The 20987-nt window shown below is 38.9% G+C and overlaps 1 protein-coding gene across 3 annotated transcripts in view; it reads left to right on the top strand.

Annotated features, from left to right (window-relative positions):
• Positions 1–20987, top strand: part of AFF3 (ALF transcription elongation factor 3) — a 521186-nt gene that overhangs the window by 86457 nt on the left and 413742 nt on the right. For all 3 annotated transcript variants that reach the window (XM_055329104.1, XM_055329106.1, XM_055329107.1), the window contains exons 2-4: positions 3425–3545; positions 4514–4826; positions 4959–5344. In XM_055329104.1, coding sequence (XP_055185079.1) covers positions 3425–3545; positions 4514–4826; positions 4959–5344 — 820 coding nt within the window. The remainder of the gene's footprint in view (positions 1–3424; positions 3546–4513; positions 4827–4958; positions 5345–20987) is intronic.

The raw sequence follows: 20987 nt of genomic DNA on the forward strand, positions 1-20987 counted from the left end.
TTTACATTGCTTGAATGACAGAGGAGGGAAGAGAACTGAGTTTTAATGGTGAGAGATCAAGAGAAAGGCACTCTCTGGAGTTGTAAGTACCTGCACAGATTTCACTGGTAATTAGTGGAGTGGTGGACTCACTGTTGAGAAGATACTGTCTTTATGAGTTAAAACATTTAGCGTTGGTAGAAGAGATAAGAGTTCAGACGTTTAGAGAAAGATGGGGGGTGGCAAGTCCAGACTTTCTCTACAATGACATTTGCTTTAAGCAGGTGACATTTTAGCTTCCAAGGCCTGACAAGACAGGTGGGGGTTGTGGTTCTAGTGAAGGAGGTGGAGTCAGATGGGTCACCTTTAGGAAGTGTTGAATGCTCAGTAGAAGCAACAGAGCTGCCTTCCAAAGAAGAAGAAAAACCAAAAGGAAGGCACTGAAGAAGTATTGGCTTTCCTTTTGGGTTTTTTTTTGTGCTCTTCTGGAGAAGGTGGGGATGATTGTAATTTTTTGGTCATTCTGGTTTCATCTTAGTGGCATGGAGGTTACTGCATGTCACAAGCATCATGGCAGTGCCATAAAAGATGGCAAGTGCATTTCTATTAGCAGGCTGTGTGTAGGTGATCCTGAGGGTGTTCAGTCCTTCTTAGTATGAGAAGGCATAGGCTGGGTGTGCAAGCCGAACCTCATTAGGGAACGTTAGCCAGCCCAGATGTGCATCTTGAAGTGCTTTTGGTTATCTTTAAATGGATTATGGAATAGGCAGATTTAGTTAAAGAGGAGCAGCTTGCCTCTCACCTCCAGCTTCTCCATATTTTGAAGTGATTCTTACTCCCTGACCCTGAATGCAGCAAGTCTGATAGCTGCCTGATTGACTATGGCTTTTAGCCTAATGCTAAACATCTAAACCAGGTTGCAAAGTAGATAGTTTATAAATTTGTTTTCATTGCTATACTCTATGCTGTCCCTCCCTTTTTTGTTATACCTCCTATTTGGACCCCCTTTGGGCCCCTATGTCCTCTGCCCTTTCCCCTTGGAAACTCATGCACACCCAGATACCAAGGGCTGATTGGTTAAAGTGTTTCCTCTTCTTGTGGTGTCTACATTTTTTACAGGGGTGAAGACATCTTAAACCAGAGGAATGACTCTCTAGTTGTGGAATTTCAGTCTTCCGCCAGCAGATGCAGGAGGTATTATTTTGGGCATGGGGGCCTCTTAGGAGCCCTGAAATCATTCTAAATGACCACCTGCCTGCCCCATGTCACATAAGGCCACTTCATGCATCACACCAGTCTCGTGCGTGTGGTTGGTTTGACTTGCCCTGAGGGCAGTGAGCATGTTTGTGGAAGTCTCTGTGCATGGAGTTCTGCACAGTTGGTGCTTCACAGATGTGTGGACATGCTGGAGAGGGGAAGAAGTGCAGTGCATGCAATGCAAGCTTGTATTTCTGACTGCAGATGCTGGTATTGGTCCCAAAGTTAGCAAGTTCATAGTAAAACTCGGATTCACTTCGTGGTTAAAGCTTACTTCATCTCCATCCACAGCATGGGTCAGTCTCCATTTGAAATCCATGGAATGTTCGTGAAAGCTGGGGTTTCATATTGCAAACATCCACAAGCAGGGCAGGACAATCACAGCCTCTTATTTGAACTGGAAGTTTGGTTCTGTGAATAAGAGTGTCGTTTTCATCTTACACTAGTCACTATGACCATAGCTGCCCAGAGTGTTCTTAGTGATGGCTATGTTGGAGCAGTGAGCCTCTCAGTTGGTAAGGCTGTGGCTGCAGCCTCCGTTAATGTGAAGGTCACTGGTTAGACTCCCCAATCTAATAACTTTGGGTAACGTGCTAAAGATGAATTAAAATGCTAATAGGTGACACGTTCTGGGTATTTTAACATTCCCTAATCTTAAATTTAAATGGAATGCCTTAGGTGTTCTCACAGCCTTGCTGGAAGCATTGCCCCTTAGCAATTTAAAGTATATTCTGTTCACCTGGTTATAGCTAGAAGGATAAGCAGTATTTATTTTATGATCATTTTATTTGTGTCCTCTACAGCCACATGACACAATATTCTCTCTTATACTCAAGATAGCAATTTGGCTAAAACAAAACAAGACAAAAAAGAATCTCTCTCTTTTCATATGTTTCTGTAAACTCATGGATTCTTTCATTATTAACAACATTTAAAAGCAATACATTGGAGTTTGGGCACCTAAAGCTATTCTAAAGCCATTTTGTGCATTATCTTCACATTGAAACCTTACAACGCCATGAAGAATCCCTGTTTTATAATGAAGACACTGGAGTGAGAGAGTTTGTGTGGCTCTTCCATCATCAAGTCGCTGGTTATGGGAGAACCGGTTAGTAGGTAGTTGTCCTGGCTCCCAGCTCAGGCATCTGAGTCTTAGACCAAGTGGGAGCTCAAAGGAAAACAAGGTCAGTTAAACCAAATGCTTCAGCTAGGAAATGAAGACAGGGCACATTCTGAGGGACATGTCAGTTCTCCACTGAGGCCAGATTTCTTTATATACTGAGCTGAAAAAAAAAAAAAAAACAAGTGTATTTCCTTCCTTCAGTAAATGGGTCACTTCCTTATTATTAGTTGAATTAGCCTCTCTATTTTCTCCTTATGAGGGGGAAGGAACACTATTTCTCCCTTAGTCCTCCCAGTTATCTGGTGTCTGGTCACTTCATAATTGTATTTTGGGAGAATAGATATTAATTTTCTTTAACAAAAAAGGCTGAGATCCTTGATGACACACCATAATTCAATTTCCGTTCTCTCCCTGCGTTGCCTGCACCCCTTACTCCTGGCACATTTTTCATAGTTAGGAGGAGTGATAGTGTCAAATATATCAGAAGGAAGAATTGATTCAGTAGTAGTTTGACGACTTGACTGATTAACAGAGATCAGAAGAAGGCTCATAACTGTGAAAACCATTGCAGCATGGAGTTTTAACAGCTCTTTAGGGAGCTAGTTAATGAAAGAATCACTACAGAAACACAGCCATACAAAAAAAAAAAAAAAAGGAAAAGAAAGACAAGAACAGGAGCATTCCCATAGAACATTCAGAGGCTATGTCATAAGAGGAAATATGCTCGTAATTTCTATTTACACATCACTGTAATTACTGTCTGCCTTAAGATTACTTTTAGTCTTCTCCTGTCAAAGCTGCTTAGATATTTCCTGTCTTAGATATCAGGCAGAGAGGACTAGTACTGGTTGGAACTTGCCCTAAGGATTTTTTTTTTTTACCCCTGAAGAATGTAATTATCAGACACCCAAGCTCCTACTGCTGGGTGTCTAATCTGATCCTTGTTCTCCTTGTCACGGCTGTCTATCCATGAACCAGACTTTTGCACTCAGGGGAATGTTCCACAGGGTTTTAGCCTTTAACTTTTTCCTGTGTGGTTGTTCTCTTTTCTTTCTCCTGATGCAGCGTCTATGAACCAGATAGAAATGTGTTACGAAGGAAGGAACGAGAGAGAAGAAATCAGGAAACACAGCAGGATGATGGCACATTTAATTCGAGTTACTCCCTCTTCAGTGAACCTTATAAGGTAGATGATTTTCAATTCATCTTCTCCCCGACTTGTACCTCTACCCCTGTGATGGCAGTCTCTCCTCGAAGAGTTGACCAACCAAACTCCCGCTTGTTCTCTGCCTGTTCAGCCCAAGAAGACAGCTCTGCCTCTCAGAATGAGGTCTTTTCCCACAAATCTTGGTGTCTAGTTCACATGACTTGACTGCCTGTTTCCTCAGTAAAATGTAATGGTGAGAGCTGCTTGCTGTGAATTTTATCAATAGTATGGATTTCATTTCTGCATTGATTTTCAAAGTTAATGCCACTTGTAATGTTTTTCCTTCTAAGCTATAGGAAATAAAAAGAGGTTGGGTAACATATTTGCCACACATAGGTTATGCTGTGATCAGGCTACCTGATAAGATAATGAGAAAAAAAAAATGGCTGGATTGTTTCTTATTTACACCAAAGGCCAGAGATACAAACTCTGCCAAAATGCAAGGTCTTCCAAGATTTCACTAATATCTGAGGCCTGCACGGAACTGTGGATAGTTGGCCTCTTGCACATTTAGCCCGTGTTCATTTTTAAGCTTTATGCTGACTTCTTTTGCCTGTCACTCTGGGTTTCTGACAAGAATATGATATATTTAGAAATTGGCAGCAGAACAATTTGAGCCCAATTTGAATTTTCAAGAAAAGTTTCTAAGGGACTCTAAAAAAGCAAAGAAAACCCAATCCTGGAAAGCCTTAATCCTGATTTCCATTGCTGCATCATACCACCAAGGATAGATTCCCTTTTGGTGTAGTCTAAGGCTCTTAGTGGCTTCCTGGTTCTGGTGCCATGCAGCGTAGATGGATTTCTGAGACGATTTTGATTTCACCTCCCAGCTCTCATTCTGAATGTGACAGCCCTGACTCTATGAGCCATCAAGGCACCTCTCCATTGTTTCCTGTATTTCCCTTGTCTCTAACAACAAGGTGCTTACTGTGTTTTTCTTTCTCCAGACTAACAAGGGGGATGAGCTCTCCAACCGGATCCAGAATACTTTAGGCAATTACGATGAAATGAAAGACTTTTTAACTGATCGATCTAATCAGAGTCATCTTGTCGGCGTTCCCAAACCTGGGGTTCCTCAGGCTCCCGTGAACAAGATCGATGAACATTTTGCTGCAGATTCAAGAGCCCAGGCCCAGCCCTCATCTGTCTGTACCACTGCTTCTTCCACACCAGCAGCTGTCCCCGTGCAGCAGAGTAAGAGAGGCACCATGGGCTGGCAGAAGGCCGGGCATCCGCCATCAGATGGCCAACAGAGAGCAAGTAAGCACGGACACAGGTTGCTTGATTTGAACCGCTCTGCTAACCCAAAGAACCATAATAAAAAACCTAACCAGTCTGTGTTGAGCCCCTCATCCTCATCTTCCTCTTCTTCTTCTTCTTCTTCCAACTCAGCACAACAAGGCTCTCTCAGGACCTTGCTTGGAGATGGTGTTGGCAGACAGCAGCCACGAGCCAAACAAGTGTGCAATGTAGAGGTGGGTCTTCAGACCCAGGAAAGGCCACCTGCTATGGCAGCCAAGCATAGCAGCAGCGGACACTGTGTTCAGAACTTTCCTCCATCCCTGGCTTCAAAACCCAGCCTGGTCCAGCAGAAACCAACTGCATATGTGCGGCCGATGGATGGCCAAGATCAAGCTCCCGACGAGTCTCCAAAGCTTAAGTCGTCCACAGAAACGGGTGTGCACTGCACCTCATACAGGGGAGTCCCGGCCACCAAGCCAGAGTCTGCCAGAGCCAAGGCCAAACTTTCCAAGTTAAGCATCCCCAAACAAGGAGAGGTGAGTCTCTATTCAATGCCACCTACCATCTGAGTCATTCTCAGTGATAACTTGATACAAATTTACTTACCATGTTTATTTTCAGTGTGTGAATGATTCATGTGGTAGGATTTGTAGCAATTGCTAAAGCAGAATGTACAGATAAACAATGATTTCTTAAAATCTCAGATTGGTTATCACCCTTTTTTTTTTTAAGTTCTAACATAATGCAGTTACATGTCTATGTTCGTTCCGGAGAGAATATTTCCTTCAGTATAGGTCAAGGGTTTTTTGTGTGTGTGTGTGTGAATGAGTTGGTGTTGACATGAAATAGTAGAAATAAAAGTATTGTAAAGGCCATATATAAAGAGGTTAATTTTTATGTGAAAGAGTTCAGAAGTTCAATATTTTTGTCAGTTTTGAAATATTCCAGGACAAACTTTACAAAGTAAACCTCAATGATTTTTAAAGTAATTATTAAATGACTCAATATTGAATATGGTGAATATTCGAGTGTATTGTATGTCCCATCTATATTATAAACTTAAAATCCAGATTAATTGATGTTAATCAAGTAAGAACTTTTCTTGCCCTGTAAAAATGATCTTCGGTTATATGAAGTGTGTGAAATCTTTCAGTTCAGATTCTTCTGATTTGCCTCTTGAATTTAATCTGAGGTATTTATTTATTGTATTACAAAATGTGTAGGCTAGATGTATGGAATATTAGAATTCATAAAGCAAATCTCATAATCACAGAGGTAGCAAAGAGTCTAGTCTACTTGAACAGTAAATCTGGATGGAAAATGAAGTCTTGGTTTAGAGAAGCACATTTCATACTATATTCCAAATTGATGACAGTTGTCAAAAGCATAGGAAAAAGTATGCATGCACATTTTTTTTTGTTTTGTTGTGATGTGGTATATTAAGTAACATGAAATGTGAATTCTAGAACGTTGGACTTAGGAAATATTCAGGTTTTTTTTTTTCTTTTTGACATTTGTTTTTAAAGATGGAGTAACACTGTAGCTAGCATATTCTTTGTATCTTAATTTGATTTACTGACCAACTAAAACAAATGATTTGATATTTCTTGTGGGGAGTCTGACAAGGCTGAACTTAATTTCTGAGCTGAGCTCTTACCTCAGAAAGCACAGTGCACCAATTGGGAGATCAACATATTGCCCTTAGAGAAGATACATCCAAGATGTTTACGCAGGTTCTAATGAGGAAATTAAGTGACATTCACTTTTGATTATTCATTTATGATGGATCCCATAAAGTATTCTCAGGAATTAATTGGAGCAACATATAACTTCCGCAAGCATTCATGTTTTTAAAAATTTGCAGGAAACACGTATTAATATCACCTTATAAAACTGAATTTATCAAGTCCTTTGATTTGTGTTATCATCATCCAGTGACCTGGCAAATAAAACATGGCTTATCCTTGAACAGAGGTGACTGTAATCCCCAGGAATCCTTTATAATTTTAATCCCAATTGATTCCTTGTTAAAATGATTTTTATGTGCCAAAGAAACTTCAAATTTATTAGTAATTTATTTATTTATTTTGTAACCCAATGAGCTGATAAAGCCTGGTTAAAAGCCAGTTTTTCATAGCCAGTACAGCCTTATGTAGATAACTGTACAGTTTTCATTAGGCTTTTGGGTATGCCATTAATAACGTGGACACTTTCAGGACGCCCTTCCAAGACCCCAGATTGGGAATGACACATTGTACTACGGTTCAGTAATCACAGAAAGAGGGAAATGCCTGAGATAGAAAGTCATACCGAGAAAAATTAGAGCTTTTATACAGGAAGTGTTTCATTTCCCCCATGTAATGACATTGAGCCTGTGAGCTTGCTCCCTTCCTAACATTTTATACTGAATAGTTTAAAGAGGCCAATCATGCATTGATAGAAAAGAGGGAAGAAGTGTTGTTTGCAGAACAAAATTTTAATTGGTGGATTTGTTTTTTTGTTTTTGTTTTGGGTTTTTTGTTTTTGGTAGGGAAGATAGTACAGTCTTTACATTAGCAAAAAACTCCATATTATGGAAAATATGATAATTTGAATCTTGCAACACACACTGTGTTATAATAAGTTCATTATAATAGATTCTTTCCCAGTTAGCAGCAGGGTAGTATCTATCAGTTATATTTCCCATCCTTCAGACTTTTCAAAGAGTTTTTTTTGCTTGCTTGTTTGTTTTACAGTACTCCCAAGAGATTAAAAAATACCTTTTTGCAGGTATATCATTCAGTATTTATAGGGCATCCCTATAAAATCCACAATCATAGCATAGCAACTAAATTTTATTGGCTAATTAAATGTTATTTTTGAGGGAATATTTGCTTTTATTTTTCAGAGAGACTAAAACAAACATGGCAAACGAGAAATATTAATGCCTATTTTTTTTACACAGTACCTAGGTGAAAATGTCCTCTTGATTAGTACTAATATTAATTCCCAGTGAGGTAGGGAATGAATTTTTTTAGGGAAATCTACAGAGGCAATGACCTGATGGGAACTTTTGCATGACTTGACTCTAGTTTCCTAGGATGTTAGCTGTACAGCAAAACTTAACGCCAATGTGAGGGATTTGGGGGCGTAAAGGAAGTGTTAGGTAAAAATGACGTAAAGACAAAGGAGATACAAATATAGCCATATGGCATTGTGTAGCTATAGTCCTCATAAGAAATCAAATCAATGATTAGGTGTAATGTAATATGCAAAATTTAAAAAAATCTACGATATGATCTCTGCCTGCAAGAAATTTACATGAATTGAATAAATTAGACTCTAGCCCTTAGCTTTTAATTTGCAGTTTCTTTCACATACAGTCCAAACTAAATTTAAAATTTGCCTTTTAGTCCTAGAAAATTTCCTCACCTTCATAATCCTTGTAGTAGAAAAATATTCTGTTGTTTTAAAAAATTGAGAATTTGTGGATCTCTTTCGCCTGATTTTATACTTCAGAAATTCTTCCTTTTTTTTTTTCTTACAACATCTGCACTCTATCAGCTGCCCTGGCAAATTATTTGTTATAATTCTTTAGTCTTCAATAATAGGTAATTAGTGTGGAAAAATTCAGTACAATTTGATGTGGAAGTTAAAGACCTCAAGGGAGTTCTTTAACTGATACACCTGTCTCTTGGCTGGTTTTTCCCTGCTCAGTTTTGTGTTTAATGAAAAACATATTTTTGTTGTTATAGCTGAGTTTTTTATTCTTGATGCCATCCCTCATTAAGTGAGCCTTCCCTGGAGTGCCACTGGGAAAGATGACTAGTGTTAGATGAGAGACAGGGACATAAGAAGGACTGCAGCATGCATTCTAGAACATTCTAGAGTAGGGCACAGTAAATCTTATTTCCAGTTGAAGCAAATTATTTTTTGTTTCACATACACACACAAAATAAATGTTTTGCCCTTCACATGTAATTCAAGATCCAGACACGGGGGGCTGTTAACCTAGTGGGGCAGATACAAGTTTTGTGGGACCTAAAGTATATACCATCTTGAGGATTTTCTTCAGGAAAAAAGGACTAGAAAATTATATTTGAAATTCTTACAAAAAATGTATTAACTCATTGCTAGAGCCCCTCCTGGGGCCTTGGAGGAATCTTTGCTTAAGAGGTCTTGAAGATTATGCATCATTAGCTTCATGCTGTACCTATCTTTGGCTCATGGAATAATAAGAAATTATTAAAATGATAATTTTAGATTTGAAGAGAGTGCTTTATATGGCCTCAAACTTTATAGAATTTAAAAATACACATGTATGTGCTAGGTGATATAGAAAAGCAGAAATGGGACAATCCTATAAAAAAGCTTAATATGCAGTGCTGTTGAGACAAAATATGGGAATATGGGTCTCATGGGCCATGAAATCAGTTTGTTTGGCAAGTTTCAGCTTCAGTGGTATTCCAAAACATATACATTTTAGTTTCTGTTATTAATTTAATAAGTAGCAGTGATTTAAGACCGCACTTACAGAGGGGCTCTGATGGCCGAGAATAGAACATATCTGAAAAGCCAGGGAAGGAAGGAAGGAAAGCAGAGCCTGCTGCTCTCAGCTTAGTCAGTGATAAGGGAAGAGACACTTAAATTTGAATATCAATTAATAGACTGTAGTATGTATACTAGGAGTTTTTGTAGTGGTTGATAATTCATCTCTAAGAACAGAGAGACCATTTTTGGTTGGTCAGAATTTTATTTGTTAAAATAAGCAATTAAGTAGTTTAAGATGGGGATGCCTGGGTGGCTCAGTGGTTGAGCGTCTGCCTTCAGATCAGGGCATGATCCCAGTGTCCCAGGATCAAGTCCCACATCGGGCTCCCTGCATGGAGCCTGCTTCTCCCTCTGCCCATGTCTCTGCCTCTCTCTCTCTCTCTCTCTGTGTGTGTCTCTCATGAATAAATAAATAAAATATTTTTTAAAAATAGTTTAAGATGTATTGATTAATTAGCATTTTCACAATGGGCATTTTAAAATCACCATTTATATATAAATAAGAGCAGAAAGATAAAGCACCATGATTCCACAAAATAGCATCCTAGAAAAGCAATTAACTGATTTTTTTTTCTAAGTTCATAGAAGATAAATGATGTAGGCTTCCTATTTCCTGTCACTGTTGGTTACCTTTGTATGAAAATGGATTTCTTCCAAATTAAAGTCAGCACCAGCCTGTCGGACGAGAAAGGCATCTGCAGAGCAATGTGTACATTACATATTCATGCCAGTCTAAATTTCTTAATTACATTTGAGATGTATAATGTTTTCAAATGACAGTATGCTATCTGATTGCTCATTGATGAAATGAGGGTGCATGGCCAGGCTGGAGACTCAGTTTCCCTGTCTGTTGTGGTTTTATCCTCCCCATCACCATAACCTCCATCCTCCGTCACCCACTGCAGCATAAGGTTGTATCCTGTGGGACAGTGGGGCTTAGTAACAGCATAGCTGATTACACGCAGTGTGTTCTCTCAGTGGGAACATAGACAACTTGTAGCACTTAGACTTAGAAGAGTGAAGAGCCACAACTTTGATCTTAGATACTAGATGAAAGCGCTCATTTCTCATCTTAAAGATGGGTCACTCTGAAGGTCATAATGAAGGCTGGCAAGTGGAAATGTTTCCATACTTTTTGGTATTTTTATGTTCAGCTAGCGAGGCCCTAAAAGGTAAAGCACTTAGCCAGTTTAAAATAACTTCAGCTTCTATAACTCTTTATTGAAAACTTTGAAGAAAGCATATTAAAATGTGCCTCGTGTAAAGGTGCTGATGTCCTTTGCCGTCGTCCCCTTTCCTCTCTGGGCTCCTTTAGGTTCATATTATAAAACCACATTTTCTAGCCATAAGATAGGAGACTACTCCCAGTGATGGAGACGTTGAGAGTGAGACCCAGGGGAGGCTATTAGAAAGCCCCACTTTACTTTCCCCATATATTTTCTCAGTTCTCATAAAGTTTCCTCTCCCAGACAGCATCTGGACAGATTACGGGGCTGTTTGCCCTTAAACCGCAACCTTATATGTGTTGACTCCAAACCTGGGACTAATCAAGAGCCTGAGCTCTCTGTATTTGGAGTCCCTTGAAGAGATGGGTGTGTGATCCAACAACCTCTTCCACCCTGGAAAATGTCTCAGTGTACAGCCCAATGACAAAAGCCTCTTCTCTTGTATTTCATTCATTCTTGGTTGGAAATCCCATGCAAGCTTTCAGATGTACAGGGATACACAGTGGAATGATGATGGCTCTGCCAGGCATAGGTTCAAATCCTGGCTCTGCCACTTAGCCATGTGGCCAAGAGCAAGTAGTTTAATGTCTCCGAGCCTCAGGTTTCTTATGAGTGCAGAAAATGATAATATCTACATTGCAGAGTTACTGGAAAGAGGAGTTGATCGATGAGTTGAAGAATGTCATGTGCTTAACGCAGTGACAATATAGTAAGCATTCAGTAAATATTGGCTGTGTTACTCTTATTAGAAATACCACTGAAATGACAAAAGCAAACAAGATCTAGAAGTGAGGGTATTATTGGAAGTGGTTGTGTGTGTGCATGTGAGTGAACTAGAGAGAGAGAATGGCAGAGATATGAGGTGGGAAGAAAAAGGAAAATGAAATTCTGAAAGTTCTTTTGTGTTTATTTGTTGGAAATAATGGAAATCTTGAAGACTGAGATTATCCTGGATTAATATAGCAAAGCCTGAGTGACATGACTCTCCCTAATTTAATGCTTAGCCCCCTCCTGAGATTTTATTGCCAAGCCAGGGATCGAATTTTCTCTCTCCTTCTGTGTATTTGGCTTTCCTGAGCTATTACCTGTAGTAGAACTTATCACACTTCAGCTTTATTTCCAGTTAAATGAAATATAAAATCAACAAGGTATGGGCTGAAGAAAAGGGTTAAAATTTTCAGGTAGTATTTAGAATGACTCATTGAAATCGATCTTTTTAAAGCTACAAAGTATTAAATAGCATGTTTAATTGGGCTGATCAGGAGAATCACTTACCCACATGATTAACCAGCATTAGCAATGCCCTTATAGTAGAGGAGATTCAGTTTCCCTGCTGCTAGTCACACGTTCCATTCTGTAGCTGCATGTGTGACAGGCAGCCTGTGGTCACCCCCGGACATAGCAGTTTTCTATTTTGGCCAAAGGTCAGGCTTTAGGATCAAAAGACACTTTCAGGAGCAATACTGACTGGGACCCATCTCTGCAGTAATTGGCCTGGTTTTAGAACCGAATGAGAAGTGCGGTTTCTTGAGCTAGATTGTCTGACTTCAACTCCCAGTCTGTTGGCTAGCCAGATGACCTTGTGTCTCAGTGGCTTTATCTGCAACATGGAATCATGACTGTACCTTTATTAGTATGCCAGGGCTGCCATAACAAAGGACCACAAATCGGTTGGCTTAGAACAAAGAAATTGTCTCACAGTTCTGGAGGCCGGAACGCTAAAATCATGGAGTTGATAGGGTTGATTTCTTTTGAGGGCTGCGAGAGAGAATCTGCTCTAGCCCTCCTTCTTCCCTGGCTCAAAGATAGCTGTCTTCTCTTTGTGTCTTTACATTGTTTTCCCTCTACATGTATGTCTATCTAAATTTCTCCTTTTTTGTAAGGACATCAGTCATATTGGATTAGGGCCACCCTAATGACCTTGTTGTTAACTTGATTACCTCTGTAAAGTCCCTATCTCTATCTCAAATTTAAAATTGTGAGGGACACAATTCAATATAACAGTACTTGATAGCATCTGATAGTCTTTTTATGACTACTTAGTAAGTTAATACTGGTACAGTGCTTAGAATAGTGTGCCTGGCACAAAGTAAGCACTTAATAAGCCACAATAATAATAATAACTCCGAATTACTATTATAATTATTTATAGTAACTCTTTACTTCACATTTACCTTCTACTGTGCTCAGCCCTAGACGGTTTGAGAGCTTTGAACCTAGAAACTGAGGTGAGGTGATGAATTTTACTAGAATATGAATGCCATAAGAACAAGGATTTTTTGGGATCCCTGGGTGGCGCAGCGGTTTGGCGCCTGCCTTTGGCCCGGGGCGTGATCCTGGGGACCCGGGATCGAGTCCCACATCCCACGTCGGGCTCCCGGTGCATGGAGCCTGCTTCTCCCTCTGCCTGTGTCTCTGCCTCTCTCTCTCTCTCTGTAGCTATCATAAATAAATTTAAAAAAATTAAAAAAAAAAAGAACAAGGATTTTTGTTTTGCTTTTTGCTGCGTTGCTTCCTGGAGCTTTCCTAACTGTGCCTGACACATAGTTTGTGCTCAATAGGGGTTTGTTGAATTAGTTAATTCATTTAAGGATATAGGTGAAGGAAGTCACTCCCTTCCAACCACTGACCTCCTCTTCTTGGGGCCTCAGTAATTCCTGCCAAACCTTTTATGGGAAGAGAAAAGCCAAACACTTCCAACATATAATTTATAGCTGCTGTTACAAAGAGAAATGGGAACCATATTTACTGATGTATGTAAACACAACCCATGTAAAATAAACCATAGAGCTATATGTTGGCCTCAGAAACAAAAGCCAAAGCAGGCAGTGGCTCTGCCAGGGATATGTGCTCTGTCTCTTTTTTCATGTTCTTCTTCGTTTGGTTTGTGTGAGCAGAAGCCCTGGCCTGGGGGCAGTGTGGACGGTGTTTTGTGTATGTGCTGCAGGCAGATGCTTCTGTTCCCTGGCCACATGATGTGAGCTGTAGCAAAAGGATGTGGGGATGAGAAGGGTGGTGAAGGGGACAAGGGACAGTGGGGAAGAGACCCCATTTCCAAACTTTCTGCCATGTGAATTAAGTTTTAATGGATTTAAAATAGCCTGGAACACATGGAGTTCTTAGAGGTACTCCTTGATTCCAGTGGGTACCGAGTCCCAGAATTGCCCTTTTCTATGTCATTTTGTGCTTCATGGGTCTTGTTTCTGTCACGATTCCTATTTCACTCCTTCATAGTAATGCATTATTTCATAATTTATGCAAACACAATCCACATATTTATCCAGATCTCTGTTTATTTGTTGTCTTGGAGACATATCCTTCAGAAATATTGCTGGTTACAGAGCATTTGGGTCCACATAGCCAGTGGCATGCCTTTAATACACAGTAAATGTTTGACTCCTTATCTGTGTGACAGAAGGCTAAACTAGAAAATAAAAAGATGTATACATTCAGTTTGTGATCTACATAAGCCCTGAAAACAAATATAGATCAGCTGCTCTCCTACCCTCTCCCTCATTCTTGGATGTCTTGAAAATCTTACAGACAGAGCATGGGTGATGGAAGGTCTCCTCCAGACCTCCTGCAGGATGCTTGACTCCTCTCTGTGACATCCCCACTGAGGCTCTTCCTGTGTTCAGCCCCCATGGCTAAGAGGGAACTTCCTACCTCCTGATGTAGCCTCCCCATCTTTGGACAGCCCTCACCCTGCCTTATGTTGGCCTACAAACCAACCTTCCGGCAACTTGCGCTTCTTAGCTGTAGATGTGCCCACTGGGCTTTCACATTACTGGCTATTTCATTCATGTTTGTGTGTTAGTATGAATTCCTGTAGGTTAGGTTCTCTGGCCAGTCCCTCCCTCAGGGTCATGCCACCCTTTTCCAGTTGGCATCATAGTAATTTAAACATGAGCTTTCAGAGGAGCCTTTCTTGCTTCAGCACAGCCTATCTCAGCAACTCCTTTACCATTTTGAATTTTACCCTTTTATAATTTGTGATAAGTATTACAGAAAAGAGTCAAAGTGACTGGCTTCACACCTGTAAAGGAGTGCAGAGAGGTTGGGAGGAGGGGGAGCAGATTGCTCTATTAAGTAGGATAAAGTAATCCTCATTAAGAAAGAGAGACTTGAGCAGGAAGTTAGGAGGAAGGTATCTGGAGAAAGGAGGAATTAGAGCAGAGTGGATAGCTAGGGCAAAGGCCCGAGTGGGAGCATACCTCCTCACCCTGTAACATAAATGGGACAGTGTGCTGGAGGAGAATGCATGAGGTGAAGGGAAATAGTAGAGGAACCCACATCACGTAAGGCCTTTAGGCTACCACAAGGATCGGGGTGTTACTGCGAGTGAGAATGGGGAACCCTGGAGGGGTTCTGAGCACAGAGCATCATGGTCTGACTTAAGTATTACAAGAATCTGTCTGGCTGTTGTGTTGAGAATAAACTGTAATGGGATAGACGTGGAAGCAGGAGATTAGTTGGCAGATTATTTCCCTAATCTGGGGGAGAGATGACAGCCGTTGTAGGAGCTAGGTGGTAGCAAACATGATGAGAAGGTTGGATTCTGGATATATTTTGGAGGAGAGTCAGGTAAGAATCGACTGATTGGATGACAGATGGAGAGGAATTGAAGACAGATTTTTGACTTGAGTAGCTGAAAGTTGCTTTCAACTGAAATGGGAAGTTATATATGAAGCCGATTTTTGAGGAGAAGAGCAGGAATTCATTTGAGCCGACTGAATTTGGGGTGTCTGTTAGACATCCACGTGGATACCTTAAGTAGACACACACATTGGAGCCATAAGCGTGGAATTTGGTAGAGAAAGAAATACATATCTGGGCTAGAAGATAGAGATTTGGAAGTAGTCTGCATACCTTGATAATGCCTTGAGGCTGGATGAGGTCACTTAGGGTGTGAGTGTGGCTAAAGAAGAAGGCTAAGCCCTTATGTATTCGTACATCAAGGGATTAATGAGAAGAGAAGGTGCCAGCGAGAGAGAATCAGGAGGTGGGAAGAAATCAGTGTAGTATCTAGCAAACGTGAGGAGAGAAGGTATCAAGAAGAGAAGGGAATTGTCAGTTTCATTTCTGCTGATGATGGATTTAGTAACATGAAAGTCATCAGTTACCTCAAAGAGTGTTTTGGGGGCCAAAGTCTAAGTTTAAGAGAAAATCAGGAGGAGGAATTAGAGACGTTACATATAGACCACTCTTTCTGGAATTTCTGCTGCAAAGGGCAGCAAAGATTTTTAGAGTGATATGTCTTCATTATAAAAATTTGGGTAACATTAAGAACATAAAGGAGAAAAAAACCCACATGTAATGCTGCAGTCTGGAAATAGTCACAGTTTACATTTTGGTATAGATTCTTCTGGTCTTTTTCTATACTTAGACCTTCTTTGTTGGATCAGGATGAAGCTATCATATATGGTTATTTTCCCAATTATTCTCCTTGCATACCATAACCGCTTTGCTATGTTACTGAACAGTCTTTGGCAATGTTCAGTGTATGATCTTTGCATCACATTTAGTTGAGAATTTCAGTAGTTTTATCCTATGCAGATACCATAATTTGTTACATAATCCTTTTGTTGGACATTTAAACTGTTTTCAATTTTTTTCACCATTGTAAATTATTCTGCAATGAATAGCCTTATAAGTAAATTTGTGTAGATATCATATTTTCCAAGGAAAAATGCATAGACATCTAATTTATAATTTCAAAATGAACAAAGGTGATTAAGTATAATTTTTTGTGATTTTCTTTTCATGCTCTTTACCCATTTTTCTGTTGGAGTCTTTGTATTCTTTCTTACTGAGTTATGGGTTTTTAAAATTAAGGAAATGAACCTTTTCTAAATAAATTATAAGCAATTCTCCCAGCTTCTTGATTAACCTTTGTTTATAATGTAGAAATTAAATTTTGTATCTTTTTGATCTCTTCTTTTGTAATTATGGCTAAAAAGGCTATTTCCATAGATATGTTAAAGAGTTAAATCTGATGTGTAAAACCATAAAGGAAACTAGATGAAAAGTTAGCCATCTGGAATTTATTTTAATATAAGGTAAGCCTTTACTTACTTGTTTATTTTTCCCTACAGTCATATTCCAGCCTAAGCGATGACTCAGTCCATCTTTTCTTTATAGTTCAGTATGAAAGAAAGATAAATACTCCATCTTTATGGAATTGTGATGTAGCTGTGGGTAGGGATCCTACAATGTAATTTCTTGTGAGACTGAAAATCTTAATTCAAAATGCTCCAGGCTTTCTTCAAGCCCATGGCATAAGTCATGCCACTTCCACAATCTGCTCCAACCATCAAAGAATTTCCTTTCTTCTAAATTCCTATAGAGTCTGTGTGTGTTATATTACCATATATTATTATTTACTGCTTTGTTGTCTGTCTGGTGTCACCAATGTATCGTAAGCACCTTGAGCTTACTCTCTACTTCTCATCTGTCTTTGTGCCATCTCTTAGAACTAGTACTGAATTATCTTGTCCCTGAGGTCTGGACTTTGAGTTTTTACACCTGAAAAATAGAGACAAACATACTGTAACTGGCTTGAATGATGTTAGTTAATATCAGTGACAAAAATAAAGTCTAGAATGAAGTTCAATCATTGTATATAATCTGACCCAGACTTCATCCTTATCTACTTACCAGACCTCTTGCTGTTTCCTAAGCACACCATTTTCTTTCATAATTTTCTGGCTTTGCTTATGCCTGGAGTATTATTTTTTCCTAGTTTGCCTGCCCAATTCCTCCTTCAAATCTGGTTCCTCTTATAAAAAAATGATAATAATATTTGGAAATTAGAGAGTCACCACCCAGAATTGATTGTTGTTAATATATTGTCATATTTGCTTTCCATCTTGATATTTTCTGCTTACTTACTCATCGTTTTTGTTAACATGTTACATGCTCCTTCAAATTATCTAAAAATGAAGAAAAATGAAATTTAAAAATCAACTCAAATCCTGCCATCCAGAAAAAATTCCACAAACATAAAATGAATTTCATTCAAGACAACATTGTCTCTCTTCCTTCACCTCTCTCTTTTTCTACTTCTTTTTAGTTTCACCAAATTTGAAGACTCTCTTGAGCTTTAATATGTATATTCCTCAAATATGCCTATCCTGTTAAATCTTGAAAATGATTTGCTCATTTTGCTTGAATATCCTAAGTATTTATTTCTTCAAACTTCTGCAGCTTAATCAAAATGTGTCTCAGTATTGAGCATTTCCTGAAACATGGATTGGTCTTTCAGTCTTGTCAGATTAATACATTATTCCAGATCAGAGGTTTTTTTTTGTATTGTTTACACACATTGTGTGCACACACGCTTTTTGATTTGCCTTTAAGAGGCAAATTGAAGTAAACGTATTACTCTTGTGTTGAGTCATCTTTGTTTTTCTCATCTATTAGTTCCATTCTAATTGCTTTGACCTGTACTTTTTTGTTTTTTATCTGTATTCACTACTATTTTCCTAAGCCTTTCTTACATGTTGATGATCAGGTTTTGAGACCTATTCTGTTACTTACTAGGTTGATTTTTTTTTCATTACCTCTATCTCATGATTATACAGTTTTGTTAACAAAAACTTAGGCCCCCTATCCCAAATGACTTAAGTCATTCTCTTCTAGGAATTTATAAAGTTTTAATTCTCATTTCTATTTTAGTATTGTAAGATTAGTTTATTTTTATGATTCAGGGTTTTATTTTTCATGAAAAAATTAGAATTCAAGCTTTCCTTTGCTTTTACTATAAAATTTTGGTTCTTCCTTTTAATGGACACTTTCTGGTACCAAAATTCTCAGAGAAAGAAACATGTCTATTAAATCTTAATTAGAACATGGTGCTGTTTTCGGGCAGCCCCAGTGGTGCAGCGGTTTAGCGCCTCCTGCAGCCCGGGGTGTGATCCTGGAGACCTGGGATCAAGTCCCACGTCGGGCTCCCTGCATGGAGCCTGCTTCTCCCCCTGCCTGCGTCTCTGCCTCTCTCTCTCTCTCTCTGAATAAATAAATAAAAAATCTTAAAAAAAAGAAAAGAACATGATGCTGTTTTATGTGATGGATTACCAAAGAAGCAACTTAAAAACAAGCCAAAGGTTGCTTTTCTTACATTATAAATCTGAGGTGGAATGGTGGCTTTGTTCTCTGACATTCTATCATGGACTCAGTCTTCTTTTATTCTATAGCTCTACCACCTATAATGAGTGCTACAACTTGTCCACCTGATCCAAGGTGGCCCAGATTCCTTTTGAGCCCTCAGGAAGAGGAATAGGAATGGGGAGGGCATATCCTCCCCTTTAAAGCTTCAACCTGGAAGGAGCACAGACTACTTTCTTTCAGATCCCATTGACCCCAATTAGTCACCTGGCTGTCTTAGCTTTAAAGAGGGCTGAGAAATGCATCCAGACTTTATGTTGGGTCACCACGTGTCCAGATAAATTTATTTTGCTATAGACAAAGGCATGAATAGATATGGGGGGGAACAGCAGCCTTTGCCCTGTAGTAGTTATTACTTTATATCAGTGGTTCTTTCGGGGTTTGTCTCATGATTTGTGTGAGCCCTTCAGAAATGGAATCCTGTTCTCCATCCTCATTTCCCCAGTGCCTGATTCCAACATATAATAGGTTGTTCAGTAGTTTTTTGTTAGTTGTTTTTTAATTAAAATGACACAATCCGTATAATTTTTTGAATTTCTCAATGAATGAGGTCTGTAAACTCAAAGTGCTTTTAGAACATTATAGAAATGTTTGACAAAGAGGATGGGACTTCCTGTTATATTATTCTAGTTTGATAATTGTCCCTGAAATCAATGATAGCTACAAAGTATATGAATTTGATTGAAGTGACTATAAATATAACCAGTAATATCAGCTCTTCTTACTCAATATGAAAATGTCTTTGGATAATAAGTGGATTCCTATCTAAATTCATGAGTTCTCTTATGACATTTGGGTTAAGCCTGAAATGGATTAATCTTTTTCTGATAAAGTTTCATAAGCTGTGATTTCTCTGGTGACCACATTTAATTAGATATTAAATAAACTGCTTATCTTTATACCAACAGGTTTTATGACAGCATTTTTTTTTCCTGAGCTGTATTTCACAGATTAAGTAGCTAACAGTAGTAAAAAAATAAAATAAATTTTTGTAGCTATATCATCCTTAGATTAGAAATTAAAACATGCCCACTTTTTAAATGAAAAATGAATATTCAAGATTAGATTTAAAGAACAGAAATAGTAAGATAGTCTAACTATATACATTCTAGTGAAAATAAACTCATTTTGTTTTTCTAAGTACTATTTTCCCCTAGAAGTTGGCTATGTATTTTTTTAAGTGAAAAAAACTCCATTTAATCTGCAAAGGCTGAAACATTTTGTGATAAGATTCTGAAGGTTTTAATTAAAAAGTTGAATTTTCTTTTCTTCTTCTTCTTTTTTTATTCCTATACATTACAGTAAGATTCTCTAATCCCAATATACTAATGGCATTCTGATTTACCTGGTTTTTCCTCCAAGTGTTTGTGTGGAGAGGAGGGACTTGCAGTTCTTGTGGATGCTAATTTAATCTGCTGTTTTAGTGACTCGAACACCACAGAGATTGATCTGGAAACACCAGATGACCTTTTGTACAGATCAGAGCGGGAGAGTTTCTGAGTTGCCTGCAGTACTGAGATCCAAAAGGAGAGGATTTGTCCTTTTGGACAGTGGTTGTCAGATTGCCTAAAGGCATAAAGTCTATCAAGGGTTTAATTTTTCTCAGCTCTATTCTGTTTCCTAGAGCACAGCAAATTTTTAAAAGAGACTGTTTCACTCTCCAGAAGTTTTTTTAGTTCCATCAAATTGGAAGTGAAATGATTTTTACTTTTCTTTGTTAGTCCCTTCACCTTCCCAGGTAAACTTCAAGTGAAGAAGGCACAGGGACAGGTGAGTAGTGTAACCTTGCTGGGACAAAACCTGATGGCTGAACTGGTTGATGGACTTCATCTAAATTCCTGGTTCAAATTTACTGGCATGTATCTCAGATTCGGTGTCTTTGAACCTTGGTGGTAAAGGTTAAAGAGCATCCAGGCTACAGTGTTTTTGTTTTTGTTTTACCAAATGCTTTTTTTTTTCTTTTTAAGATTGTATTTATTTATTCATGAGAGACACAGAGAGAGAGAGATAGAGACACAGGCAGAGGGAGGAGCAGGCTCCATGCAGGGAGCCCAATGTGGAACTCCATCCCGGGTCTCCAGGATCAGGCCCTGGGCCGAAGGCGGCCCTAAACTGCTGAGCCACCCAGGCTGCCCCTGTTTTACCAAATGCTTTCTGGGTATTTTCGTTTTAATGGTTAAAGCTCAGGTTGACCATTAGTAGCATGTACCATGTTATTACTGGAACTTGATCTTAGATTCTCTTTCTTTAGTCATAC

This window comes from Nyctereutes procyonoides, unplaced genomic scaffold (genome assembly GCF_905146905.1).
Source record: "Nyctereutes procyonoides isolate TBG_1078 unplaced genomic scaffold, NYPRO_anot_genome, whole genome shotgun sequence".
Taxonomy (NCBI): Eukaryota; Metazoa; Chordata; class Mammalia; order Carnivora; family Canidae; genus Nyctereutes; species Nyctereutes procyonoides.